This window comes from Jaculus jaculus, chromosome 6, assembly GCF_020740685.1.
Source record: "Jaculus jaculus isolate mJacJac1 chromosome 6, mJacJac1.mat.Y.cur, whole genome shotgun sequence".
Classification (NCBI taxonomy): Eukaryota; Metazoa; Chordata; class Mammalia; order Rodentia; family Dipodidae; genus Jaculus; species Jaculus jaculus.
In genome coordinates, this window is record NC_059107.1 from 43661213 (window position 1) to 43675553 (window position 14341).

At 46.5% G+C, this 14341-nt stretch overlaps 1 protein-coding gene across 2 annotated transcripts in view; it reads right to left on the reverse strand.

Annotated features, from left to right (window-relative positions):
- Smyd1 (SET and MYND domain containing 1) overlaps window positions 1–14341 on the reverse strand; it is a 67759-nt gene that overhangs the window by 19142 nt on the left and 34276 nt on the right. The window contains exons 4-5 of one of the 2 annotated variants that reach the window (XM_004660507.2): window positions 8278–8408; window positions 5728–5766 (exon numbers count right to left, since the gene is read on the reverse strand). In XM_004660507.2, the coding sequence (XP_004660564.2) occupies window positions 5728–5766; window positions 8278–8408 (170 nt within the window). The remainder of the gene's footprint in view (window positions 1–5727; window positions 5767–8277; window positions 8409–14341) is intronic. The other variant, XM_004660508.2, reaches the window with a different exon arrangement.

Genomic DNA, 14341 nt, shown 5'->3' on the forward strand with positions numbered 1-14341 from the left:
GATAGCGGGGAAAAGTACATCAGGCATCTGTGTTGACTACATAAGGTTACAAAGCCTTTCCCCAGAGTGGAATATATGGGCATGCACAGTGAATGTGGTAATATGGGGTCTTGGAATGCAGTTCAGTGGTGGACTGCAGCTTACCTAGCATGTGTAAGGCCCCGAATTCAACCTCCAACACTACAAAAAGTGAGATAGGGCTGGAGAGACGGCTTAGCAGTTAAGGTGCTTGTCTATGAAGCCTAAGGACTCAGGTTTGACTCCAAGGTACTCCCATAAGCCAGATGCGCAAGGTGGCACACGTATCTGGAGTTTGTTTGCAGTGGCTAAAGGCCCTCGTGTGCCCATTCTCTCTCTCACTCTCTCTCTCTCTCTCCCTCCCTCCTTCCCTCTTTCTCTCTCTCTTACTCTCATAGATAAATAAGTAAAATATTTTTTTAAACAGTGATATAAAGCCAGGCATGGTGGTGTACACCTTTAATCCCAGCACTGGGGAGGCAGAGGTAGAACTGCCATGAGTTCGAGGCCACCCTGAAACTACATAGTGAATTCCAGGTCAGCCTGAGCTAGAGTGAGACCTTATCTCAAGAGAGAGAGAGAGAAGGAAGGGAGGGAGGGAGGGAGGGAGGGAGGGAGGGAGGGAGGGAGGAAAGAAAGGAAAGAAAATGTATAAAAATGGTTTATCGATATGTGAAGCCTAGGAGAACCTAAACGCTTGTGCTCTTCGTTATTTTTCTTTCTTCCCCAGATCAATTTTTGGTGGCATCTGTAGCTGCAGTGATGAAAGGCATGGGAGAGCAAGGCCCCGTGAGGCAGCTGAGAACCCTACCACATCCACAATGCGGGACCCCATTGCACACCCAGGTATGCTGGCAGGAGAGAGGCACCCATGGCAGTTGGGTGACAGAGCCAACATGAGAACCCAGCTACCTGACTTAATGCTCTCCAGCTCCCTCTTGACTCTGTGACAGATGCTTGGAAAAGTCCTGCTCTGAGCCCGGTGTGGTGGTGCACACCTTTAATCCCAGCACTTGGGAGGCAAAGGTAAGAGGGTTGCTGTGAGTTCAAGACCACCCTGAGACTACATAGTGTATTCCAGGTCAGCCTGGGCTACAGGGAGACCCTACCTCAAAAAAAAAAAAAAAAAGTCCTGCTTTGTATGGCTCCACTGATAACTTAATAAGTTCTAAGCGAGCCAGGCGTGGTGGCACACGCCTTTAATCCCAGCACTCAGGAGGCAGAGGTAGGAGGATCCCTTTGAGTTCGAGGCTACTCTGAGACTCCATAATGAATTCCAGGTCAGCCTGGACTAGAGTGAGACCCTACCTCAACCCCCCCCCAAAAAAAAAATCTATGTGTGCTGCTTTGGTGGCAAGACACTAAGAAATGAAGCTAGAGCTCAGATGGAAGCCCTCTCCCTGATGACTAGCTGTCACATGCTGGAAAGAGCTCTGCAGGCTACTGGGGGAGAAAAGTCACAAACAATCTTCACCAGCAGGCCTGCCAGGCAAGATGTGCCCAGTAGTGCAATAGTGGCATGATTGTTATAGGGGTAACTACCTGCTCTCTGATTGGATTTGAATCCATGCCTGACACTGAAAGCTAGTCAAGGGGCTGTGGCTAGGGAGGTCATAGCCCTAATGAGGAAGCTTCTACAGTTGTTTGGCTAAATGAATATATTATGCTCACCAAGCTGCCCTCTAACTATTTTTGCTTATTCCCATATATTAATGCTACTCTCACTTATGCTAGAGAAGTTTCTCTTTTCAGATGGCAGTGATGGGCTGGAGAGATGGCTTAGCAGTTAAGGCACTTGTCTGCAAATCCTAAGGGCCAAGGTTCAATTCTCCAGGATCCAGGTAAGCCAGACTCACAAAGTGCCACATGCATCTGGAATTCGTTTGTTTGCAGTGGCTGGAGGCCCTGGTGTGCCCATTCTATCTTCCTCTTTCTGTCTCTCAAATGAATGAATAAATACAATATTCAAATGGGAGTGATTACTGAAGGGACTCAACACCCATCAAAGTCCTGAGAAAGAGTGAAAGCAGAGTGTTCAGCACTGAATGAGACATCCCTACCACCACCTTCTGAGGCTCCAGGACCACTGTGGAGGAGGTGGCAGAAAGAATGCAAGAGCTAAAGGATGGGGAGCAGTGCCTTGGACTGCTGTCCTCCAGACACAAGGTGGTGGTTGCACTTATGACCTCACAGCAGCTGCCCTCACCTGCACAAGACCTCCATCATAGCGGCCTTTTCAGCAGTTGTCATGGATGATTGAGGAAGACAAAAAAAAATGAGATCAAAATAAAAGAGGGCTGAGGTGTGGTGGCACACACTTTTAGTCCTAGCACTCAAAGTGAGTTTGAGTCCACCCTAAAACTACAGAGTGAATTCCAGGTCAGCCTGGGCTAGAGCGAGACCCTACCTCACAAAAAAAAAAAAAAGAGGACCTAGCTGGAAGTAAGAGGGGGTTCAGAGGAAGGGGTGTGGGGAGGCACAAAGTACTATGTAAGCCACATCCTGAGCTGGTGTAGACAGTGCCCTCCAGGCCTCCCGTTTTTCCCTTTCCCAAGGGGAATGCCCCATGGTGACATCATAGTTCCACACTGATTCAGTAGCAAATTGGGTTGGGCTTTCAGAAACTTTGCTTCCCATAATGGTTGAGCCAATATTTACAAAATCTCCAGGTATCTCAGACTAGAAGAAAAGGAAAGTCTGGAGAAATATCTTAGTGGTTAAGGCACTTGCCTGTGAAGCCTAAGGACCCAGGTTAGATTCCTCAGTACCAACATAAGCCAGATGCAAAAAGTGGCCCATGCATCTGGAGTTCGTTTGCAGCACCTGGAGGCCCTGGTACACCCATTCTCTCTCCCTCCCCCCACTCTCTCTGCCTCTTTCTTTCTCTCAAATAAATAAATTAAATATTTTTTTTAGAAAGGTAAAAGAAAGGAAGTCATGCACAATGGTGCACACCTTTAATCCCAGCACTTGGGAGGCAGAGGTAGGAGGATCACCATGAGTTCGAGGCCACCCTGAGACTACATAGTAAATTCCAGGTCAGCATGGGCTAGAGTAACCCCCCTACACACACAAAAAAAGGAAAGGACTAGACTAGGGAGGGGAAGAGAATATATATATATCCCATCCCATTTTATATTGCATATGCTCCTCAAAATATAGAGGGGTATGTCCTAATAAGTCCATGATAAGTTGAAAGTGATGTAAGTCGAGCATGTACTTAATACCTCTAAGCTACTGAACACTTACTTGAAACGTACTCAGAGCACTTCCACTAACCCACAGCTGGTAAAAGCACCCCCTCACAAAGCCTATTTTGCAATGAGGTGCCACATATCTCATGCAATCTGTTTAATTCTGTGCCAGAGGTAAGAAACAGAATGTTTGCATCCGTACATGTTCTCATTGTCATAAAGCCAACAAGCTGTGTTAGGCCATCACATGTTAGGGACCATTAGTACCTGGAACGAAGGATTGAGGGAATGAATGATGGTTACAATAAGCACTGCAGAGAGGAAAGAAATGCGAGTCTTAGCAGCAGGCCTCCATATGCCCAGCTTCCTTAGACAAATCACTTTTCCCTCCTGAGCCCCAGAACCCTTTCATCTCCAACACTTTGCAACTCTATAGTTCAGCCACATGCAAGCAACTCATCTAAGAGTCTCTCTCAGAGCTTAGGGACGGAGCCAGGGAGATTCAGAACCAAGTCCATGAAGTTGTTCTGCTTATTGTTGTGGTTTGTTGTTTTGTTTTGTAAAAGAGTTTCGTGTAGCCCAGGTTGGCGTCAAACTTACTCTGTAGCTGGGGACCACCTTGAACTGCTGATTCTCCTGCCCCCATCTTGCAAGTGTTGGGTTCATAGACATGTGCATCCATGCCAACCTGGTTGGGCTTTTGACCTTCACTCTACAGATTTGGGACCCAAGCCCAGGAGTTGGTGTGAATGGTCCAAAGTCACAAGTGGCACCTTCATTTACTACTCTGCCCCTCATTCCAGTGTCCAAAATCCCATAGAGCACTTTGTTTTGAATTCAAAGGCCCACAGTGTTTTCGAACCCAGCAGAGCAAAAGAAAAGCATATACTTAGTATATTATTAAGAGAATTCAAGCTGGGCATGGTGGCACACACCTTTAATCCCAGCATCAGGAAGCAGAGGTAGGAGGATCACCATGAGTTCAAGGCCACCCTGAGACTACATAGGGAATTCCAGGTCAGCCTGAGCTACAGTGAAACCCTACCTCAAAAAAACAAAAAAAAAAAAGAAAGAAAACTTAACCTAATTGAGAAAAGTCAAAAGTAAAATCTGGGGCTGGAGAGAGGGCTAATGGTTAAGGTACTTGCCTACAAAGCCTAATGACCCTGATTTGATTCTCCAGTACCCACATAAAGCCAAATACACAAAATAGCACATGCATATGGAGTCTGTTTTGCAGCAGCTAGAGGCCCTGGCACACCTATTTTCTCTGTTGCTCTTCTCTGTCTCTCTGTGCTTGAAAATAAATATGGGCTAGAGGGATGGCTTAGCAGTTAAGGCATTTGCTTGCAAAGCCAAAGACCCAAGTTCAATGCCTCAGGACCCATGTAAACCAGCTGCACAAAATGGCAGTGTATGCATCTGGAGTTTGTTTGCAGTGGCTGAAGGTCCTGGCATACCCATTCACAATTTCTCTCTCTCTAAAATAAATAAAGAAAGAAAGAAGTTGGGCTGGAGAGATGGCTTAGCAGTTAAGGCCTGCGAAGCCTAAGAAATGTTTGTTTAGATCTCCAGGTCCCACATATCGCCAGATGCAAAAGTGACACAAGTGTGCAATATCATACATGTGCACAAGGGGGCGCATGCACCTGGAGTTCACAGCAGCTGAAAGGACCTGGCCTGCCCATTCTCATTCTCCCTCTCCCTCTCTCTCTCTCAAAAATAAAAAATAAAATTTAAAAAATTGGCCTGGAGACATGGCTTAGCAGTTAAGGCGCATGCCTATGAAGCCTAAGGCCCCAGGTTTGATTCTCCAGGTCCCGCAGAAGCCAGATGTACATGGTGGCACATGCCTTTAGTACCAGCACTTGGAAAGCAGAGGCAGGAGGATTGCCATGAGTTTGAGGCCACCCTGAGACTACATAGTGAATTCGAGGTCAGCCTGAGCTACAGTGAGACCCTACCTCAAAAACTAAATAAATATGCTTAAAAAATAAAATAAAATAAAATCTAACCTCAGCCTCAAATTAATACTTGGCCATACATTTTTAAAGGATACTATGGATTCATATTGATAAAAATACCACAGTGATGGATGCCATCCAGAGTTGAGACTGGCGAAGGTTGGAGTGATAAGCACGTGGTCGTTTAGTAGGTTAGTAGTATATCAATCGTCCTTATTGCATGGTAAGCAGGGTTTAGGGAGACCATACAGGATTTAGTTAGGATGACGTGGACTAGAAAGTTTCATGCTTTGAGGTCTGAGAGTGAGGGAAGTGAGGCGTGAAAGGAGGAAGAAAGATTGCAAAATGAATGGAAGACAAGGCAGGTGAGGAGCAGGGTAAATTCAACTGCACGAACACTACGCCATTCCCTGAAGCCCAGACAGTGCAGCGCAGGCCACGGCAGGTGACAGCAGCCAAGGCGTCCCGTCTCGGGAAGGGCTGGTCCCAGCAAGCCAGGCAAATGAGGGGGTAGGTCAGAGGAGCAGGAATGTTTGAGAAGACTGACCCACCTCATCTGCGTATGAAACATGGATTTCACTGCCTCATGACTGAAAGACAAAACAGACACCCACACAAAAGTCAATAGGTCGGCTGATGGGCACAGCCAACAAGCACGCCCACGCAGCATTCTGAGGTCGCCCAAGCAAAGCTTTGGCCGCCACAGCCACCTCCCACGCAGCCCCTTCCAGCCGGGCTCCCACAGCAGGATGCTCCCTGCGAGGATGGAAAGCGCTCTGGACTGGGGTGCAGAGTGCTGAGGACAAAGGCACTCAGTGGTGACGTCCTTTCCCTCTGCCTCGCTGTCTCCCCTGTAACCCATGCATAAGACCATGGTAACACAACTTAAGAGCAGGCTATAAGGAATGTGTAATTGTTGGCCCACTGACTGGCATGCTGGGTGAATAAACAGCCTCTTTCGATGACTGTTTGGGGGAGAGTTTGAACCATCTATGAAAATCTCACAGGTAGTATGGGAAAACTGCTGCGACTAAAATCGGGCCCCTACCCAAGTTTAGATGCGTGCCCTGCACTGTGACGGGCTGCTAGGTGGTGACTGGAATAACCTCCTCCCTCATACAAAAGCCAACAGGCCCAGGGAACACGTGGCTGCTGGAAATCAGTAGATGCAAGGAAGCTGGCGCACATGTCAGCGATGGCCCAAAGAAGAGCCCCAGGTTCCCTGACCATGACAAGTGACAAGAGGAGCCCTGAGTCACCTCCACTTACAGGAGAGCCATGTGCAAACTTGGATCCCAGGGGACTGGATAGATTGCGCAGTGCTTAGAGGTGTTTATCACAAAGCCTGATGGCCGGGCTTTGACTTCCCCAGTACCCATGTAAAGCCAGATGTACTGAGTGATGTATACATCTGGAGTTTGTTTGCAGTGGCAAAAAGGCACTGTTGTGCCCATTCTCTCTCTCTCCCTCTCTCTTTCTCAAATAAATGATTTTTTTTTTTTTAATACAAGAAGGGCCTAGAGATGGATTAGTGATTAAGGTGCTGGTCTGTGAAACCTAAGGACCCATGTTTGTCTCTCCAAGTTCGATGTAAGCCAGATGCAAGCGCACAAGGTCACATGTGCACACTAGGTGGTACATGCATCTGGACTTTGATTACAGTAACTGGAGGCCCTGACACACCAATTTTCTCTCTCTCTCTCATAAAAAAAAAAAAAAAGGCTAGTCTGTTGGGCTTGCCTCAAAAAAAGAAAATGAAAAAAAAAAAAGAAAAGAAAAGAACGGAAGTTGGACCTCCAAATTTGGCAAAATTAGATCCTCTGTGCTAACAAAGCTAAACCTGGCCAGCACACCCTGGAGGAAGGGTTCCATGAGGTCCAGGCCAATTGTCCCTAGAGGATTAGAAAGAAACATACATGCTGGGAAAATACCATCTGAGTGCAAAATAAGCTCCCCCCCCCCCCCATCGGGTATCTTTCTCAGTTACTTTAGCGCCTGTTGTCAGTGATAAGAAGGAGAGAGGGGGATGGGGCTCCAGCTGTGCTGGTGTTTCCATCTGGTGCTTCGCTGACACTTAGAGCCATTGCTTCAGGGGAAAGTTGCTCGCGCTGGTGGCTCAGATTTGGCTTGTATTTGTCAAGGAGACCATTTTGTGGGCCGAAGTGATGACTCTTGTTCAGGCCTCGTCTCCCAACTCTCCCCAGCATGAGCCATGGACAAGCAGACTCCGGGTCATCTGAATCCTCTCCACGTAAGCCCTAGCACCTACGAGCCTCCCTGAGGGCATGAGGCTGATCTGCGCCTTCCTGGGGGCAGGAAGCTGAACTCTGCAGGCTGCCTCACCCAGGGTCCTTGCTGTCTTGCTTCTGGCTGATGTTTGGCTAAGGGCAGGAGGCGAACAAGGCCAGAGATTTTAGCCTAAGATCCCAGCCGTGGCACGGTCATAAGGCCCAGCCAGGCTGGCAGGCCACCAAGCCCAGGTGCTCTGCAGCTACAGGAAAGGTCTGTTCTGCTTGTCCCTTCAGGTCTAGTCATGGTCTTGCTCTAGACCTTGGATCCCTCACCATTCCCTACCTCATTAGTCCTAAATCCTGCCCACACTTATGGAAATTGTCCCGTATTAAACCTCCTTTTTGCTATTATTGTTTTTCTGTAAACTCCTACCTCAGCCTCCTGAGTGCTGGGATGAAATGGTTTGTACCTCACCATGCCCTGCTGAGCAAACCTCTTGAGTATGGCTTCTAATTCCTGATGAGAACTTCCTGATGATAGCATGCTTTGCTCTCAATACTCTGCCATCACCTCTAGGTAGTCATCCTGAGGCCCAACTCTTAGAACAGTGGTTAGAGGGTTATCTAGTATTTGTAGGGAGGTAGCCCCAGGAAACACACAAACACTCAGAAATGGCCTGGGTGGAATTCTTTACTATCCATCTCAATACCTTCCTCCCATCCATCGCTACTGTACAGTGAGAGCCCGTGTTGCTGCTGAACACTGGACATCCATAGCAACTCAGGCTTGACAGGTGGACTTCAGTTGAAATGAAACGGAGAAAACGATTTCCCATCCCCCTCGACGCCCTTCGTTAAAGGCTCACTCACTTGCCGTTGTTGAATATGACGGTGCAGTTGGGCCAGCAGTCATGGTTCACGAGGCCCAGGTTGGGGAAGATGCCCACGCCCACTGCCTGCAGCCCTCTCTGGTCACTGAGCGTGAAGCCGTTGCAGTTGATCTACCCAGACGACAGGACAAAAGAGTCAGTGAGCACATACAGAGACAGATACTATCTTAACGTTGAAAGGAGTCTGAAAAATACAGGGCCCCTTCTCATCCTAGAGATGCTTAGAGTCTGAGCTCAGCCTCCTGTGCTGAGTGCCTCACGAGATGACCACCACATGCGCAAAGCCACACCACCTTGAAGTTTTCAAGGCCCATTCTAATAAGGCCAAAGATGGAAATGGTGGATCCCGTTTTCCCTATCTGGGTTTCCCATGGGTCCTCCTTAGTGTCTGTCTAGGTTTTTCTCTCCATGCCCTCCCCTGCCTGGGTGTGGGTATATGTAGGTATGTGTACGTGTGTGCAAGTGTACATGCATGCTCTTGTCTGTTGGCCTCTCCCCAACCTACCTGAAATTCTTACAGCTGCACCCAAAATGAAATTAACATTCCTCTGGATTAGTTTGTGACTGGTGTCTATGCTTCCTGATCAATTTTAAAATTAGATGAGTGTCAAAGTTAACACCTTTGGTGGTTTGATTTAGGTGTCCCCGTAAGCTTAGGTGTTCGGAATTCTAGGTTCGCAGCTGATGGAGATTTGGGGACTAACGCCTCCTGGAGGCAGTGTATTTTTGGGGTGAGCTTGCTTGCAAATCCCACCTGAGTTTGATTCAAAGTGGTGTGTGCATTTGAAGTTCACGGGCATCAATAAGAGACACTGATGAGCCCATCCTCTTTCTCGTTCTCTTTTTCTCTCATTCTCTTCCATTCTCTGTCTCTCTTTCCTCACAAATAAATTTTAAAAAATTTAAACAGGATGACAATACCAGCAATACAACTAAGGACTGCCCCCAGTGGAGTGGGGGCAGGGAGGAGGGAAATGATGGAGCCAATATATGAGTGGTCCATGCAGTTTCTACTTAACATAAAAAATAATAATAACAAATGAGCTGAGGATGTAGATCAGTGGTACAGCATGTGCCAAGCCTGCACAAGGCCCTGGCTTTGATCTCCAACACCTCTTTTACAAAGGTTGTTCTCAGGCTGGAGAGATGGCTCAATGGTTAAGGTGCTTGCCTGCAAAGCCTAAGGACCTGAGTTCCATTCACCAGTACCCATGTAAAGCCAGATGCACAAAGTGGCACAGGCATCTGGAGTTTGTTTTGCAACAACTAGAGGCCCTGGCGTGCCCATTCTCTCCCTCCCTCCCTCCCTCCCTCCCTCTCTCTCTCTCTCTCTCTCTCTCTCTCTCTCTCTCTCTCTTTCACTCACTTAAAAAAATAAATAAATATGACGATTTAAAGTCATGGACCTCACCTGGAATAGTAAAAATCACATGAATAAACAAGAAGCTATGATGAAGTCCTCTATGTGATACTATGGCTGGTCATGGTGTCCCAGAGATTTTACTGGGTCAAACCTTATTATGTATGTTTCTATGAAGTTGTTTTCTTGGATGAGACTAACATTTAAATCCATGAACTTGCTTTCTGATCGAAGTTCCCCTGAGTCCCCAATTCCCAGAAGTACTCATGGTGGGCTCAGAAAGGTAGTGAGACCCAAGGAGATGAACTACTCTGCACACTTCAGCCAAGCCATGGCTGAAAACACAAAGACTGGGGAGAGCATGAGTGTGCTTCCGTGCTGAACTTGATAACCAGCGCCTGGGTGCAGGAGACCAACACTGAGGTTACTCAACACCTACCAAAGCAGAGATCCAGAGGCTCCTAAGAGCTCATCACTGAAGTAGACTTAAAACTCACCCACCACGGCTCAGGGAATTTTGCGAAGAAGGGGCGGAAAGACTGTAAAAGCCACAAATTGAAACATCATGCCCAGAGGCATTCCTGCCTCCCCAAAATAACTGACTGCTGCTCGCATAATGCATAAACCACAACCCCATGGGGAATACCTGCAACCCCACTGAGGAGCATCCCCAATGGAATGGGGGCAGGGATGAGGGAAAAGAGGGTACCAACACATGATGTATCCATACAAAATATGTTACTAATGATAATAAAAGAAAATAAGTTGTATGGAAAGTATAGTCAAAGCCGGGTGTGGTGATGCATGCCTTTAATCCCAGCACTCGGGAGGCAGAGGTAGGAGGATCGCTGAGAGTTCGAGGCCACCCTGAGAATACATAGTGAATTCCAGGTCAGCCTGAGCTAGAGTGAGACCCTACCTTAGAAAACAAAAACAAAAACAAAAAAAAAAGAAAGAAAGAAAGAAAATATAATCAGTAAGTTTAAAAGGAGATATAGGGCTGGAGAGATGGCGTAGCGGTTAAGTGCTTGCCTGTGAAGCCTAAGGACCCCGGTTCAAGGCTCGGTTCCCCAGGTCCCACATTAGCCAGATGCACAAGGGGGCGCACGCGTCTGGAGTTCATTTGCAGAGGCTGGAAGCCCTGGCGCGCCCATTCTCTCTCTCTCCCTCTATCTGTCTTTCTCTCTGTGTCTGTTGCTCTCAAATAAATAAATAAAAATTTAAGAAATATATATATATATAAAAAAGGAGATATAAAGGGAAGAGAAAGGAAGGGAGGAGGGTACTTAATAGGTTAGTATTGTATATATGTAAGTAGAAGAATGGATTAACGGGGGTGAAAAGGCCTAAAATGAGGTCAGAGGAAGAGATTGAGTAAAGGAAAGGTAGAGGGAGGAGTAATCAAAATCTAAGAGGATGCAAAAAATAATCATATGGAATCCTCCAGTTTCAGACAATGGAACACTCAGGAGCCATAGATCATTGTTAGAAAATTTTCAGTGCCAGGGATGGGATACCTCCAGTGAGTTGTTGGCCAAGGAGGTCCCTGATGCCCCCAAAACATTATAGGCCATTGCCGAGGCCCTTGGTTTCCCACCAGAAATCAATGATAAGAACCTATTGCTGAAGACTCCACATACTTGGGCTGCAAGGCCACTGAGAAATCCTGCTGTAACTGAGCTGATAACCTCCTCTATGTAGACCGGCTGACAGAAAGCTGGAAGAAGGGCTGGAGAGATGGCTTAGCGGTTAAGCGCTTGCCTGTGAAGCCTAAGGACCCTGGTTCGAGGCTCAGTTCCCCAGGTCCCACGTTAGCCAGATGCACAAGGGGGTGCACGCATCTGGAGTTCGTTTGCAGAGGCTGGAAGCCCTGGCGCGCCCATTCTCTCTCTCTCCCTCTATCTTTCTCTCTGTGTCTGTCGCTCTCAAATAAATAAATAAATAATTTTAAAGAAAGAAAGCTGGAAGAAGCCATTCTACATGTAGTTCAATGGGAGAAAGAGATACCACCAGTGAAGATACTCAACAGTGGACACTGCAAGCCTTATAATTGGCCAGCCAGGCCAAATGAGCCAACGGGTGCAATAGTGGCACATCTGTCATGGTGGAAAACAACTGCCCTCCAATTGGACTGGAGGCCTGCCCCATGGGGGGGAAACACATCCCTGATACTGAAAACTTAAAACAGAGGTAGTCATGAGCCCTAGGGGTGTAACATCTGCTGATGTCTGGATAAATGTATATACTATGCTTATCAAACTGTGCAGTAAGCACTTCTCTTAATATTCATACCCTTATTTTAATGCTACTCTCACTTTGGGTAGAGAATCTTCTCTTTTCAGATGGCAGTGACTTTGGAATGACTCAGAAGGTATCATAGTGCTGGAAAGAAGTGACTGGAGTACTGAGTAACATCTCGATCACACCTTCCAAGACTGAGGGTCTAATGCGGAAGAGGTGGTGGAAAGAATGTAAGAGCCAAAGGAAGGGTAGGACTCCTTACAATGTGCTCCCTCCAGACATAAAATGGCCTGGATATCCATGACCTCATAGTGCCTGACACTACCTACACAAGACCATCATAAGAGGAGGAAAAGATCATGACATCAAAATAAAAGAGAGACTGATTGAGATGGGGAGGGGATATGATAGAGAATGGAATTTCAAAGGGGAAAGTGGGGAAGGGAGGGTATTACCATGGGTTATTTTTTATAATCATGGAAGATGTTAATAAAAATTGAGAAAAAAAAGTATAATCAAAACATCAAAGGAACATAATATACTACATAATAAATATTAGTAAGAAATCCAGCCAGGAATGGTGGCGCACTTCTTTAATCCCAGCACTCGGGAGACAGAGGTAGGAGAATCACTGTGAGTCCAAAGCTACCCTGAGACTACATAGTGAATTCCAGGTCAGCCTGGGCTAGAGTGAGACCTTACCTCAAAAAAAGAAAAGGAAGAAAAGAAAATCCATGGCACTTATATGATGAAAAATAGAAGCAACAAGAAAATAAATAATTTTTTTAATACAAAACTTTAATGTTCTGGGCTGGGAAATGGCTTAACAGTTAAGGCATTTGCCTGTGACACCAAAGGATCCAGGTTCAATTGCCCAGGACCCACGTAAGCCAGATGTGAAAGGGGGCATGTCTGGAGTTTGTTTGCAGTGGCTGGAGGCCCTAGGGTGCCCATTTTCTCTTTCTTTCTATCTGCCTCTTTCTCTCTCTCTCTCTCTCTCTCTCTCAAATAAATAAATATTTTAAAATATGTTTAAAAATACTAATGATTTAATGATATCAAATCCCCCCAAATTAAATTCTTAATCAATTCTATACCAACCAAAATTTCAATACATGTTTTTAATATAAAAAATATATTCTGGCTGGGCATGGTGCCACATGCCTTTAATCCCAGCACTCAGGAGGCAGGAGGATCACCGAGAGTTCCAGGTCACCATGAGACTACATAGTAAATTCTAGGTCAGCCTGAACTAGAGTGAGACCTTACCTCGAACCCCCCAAATATAAATATAATATATATATATATATATATATTCTGTTTATAACATTGTGGAAGAAATGGCAGATAGAATGTAAGAGCTGAAGTAAGTACTTGGCAATACATTCTTCCAGACACAAAGTGACTGTAGTATTCATAGCTTCCCAGCGGCTGACGCTACCTACATAATACTTGCATAATAGGAGGAGGGAAACGATGGCATCAAAATAGAAGAGCCTAGTTGGAAAGAAGGGATCCAGTGGAGCTGTGGGAGGCCAGGATTGCCACAGGTTGATAGGAAGGTCCTTAAGGGAGGGAATCTTCCTACCTTACCTGACGCCTTTGCCACTCCCTCCTATCATCTCAGTTCCCCGGCTGCTTCAGTCACAGGACTCAACTCACCCAATCAGATCTCTCAGGAGCGTGCACGCTGCCCAAGTGTGGATGGAGTCCTCCTCTGAGCCCAGGCCAATTGGCTGGGATGCCTGGTTCAGGTGTGCCCACCTCTTCCCAAGCAAAGACTCCAAAATATATCTTTTTTAAATAAAATATTTTGTTTACATATTAGAGAGAGGGAGAGAATGGGCATGCCAGAGCTTCTAGCCACTGCAAATGAACTCCAGATGCACATGCCACCTTGTGCATCTGGCCTACATGGGTACTGGGGAATCGGACCTGGGTCCTTAGTCTTCACAGGCACGTGCCTTAATCCGTAAGCCATCTCTACAGCCCATAAAATAAATCCTATTTGGGCCTAAGGAGAAGGCTTCTCTTCTCCCTGGCCCTTGAGCTGTGCACTGCACACCGGAGTCTTCACACTGGTAAAGTTAGTTCTCTCCCATCCTGGCAGCCAGGCAGGGACATTTCTTATGACTGTTTTTACTTTTTAATCTCTTTGGAAGCACACACTTTTTTTTAAACCCCTTCTAATATCTTTTAGATCCAAGGTCCATATTCGTTTACATGGGCTCCTGGGCCACTTGGTGTATTTTTCCGGATCTCTCTGGTCACTTTCCCTACCTGTTCGACCCTCGAACCCCCCATTTCCTTCTGTGAAGTCCTTCATGCCTGAATAAAGTGTGATGATATAAAAATCAAAAAAGGGTTATAATCCCAGCACTCAGGAGGCTGAGGTAGGAGGATGATTGTGAGTTTGAGACCACTCTGAGACTACACAGTGAAT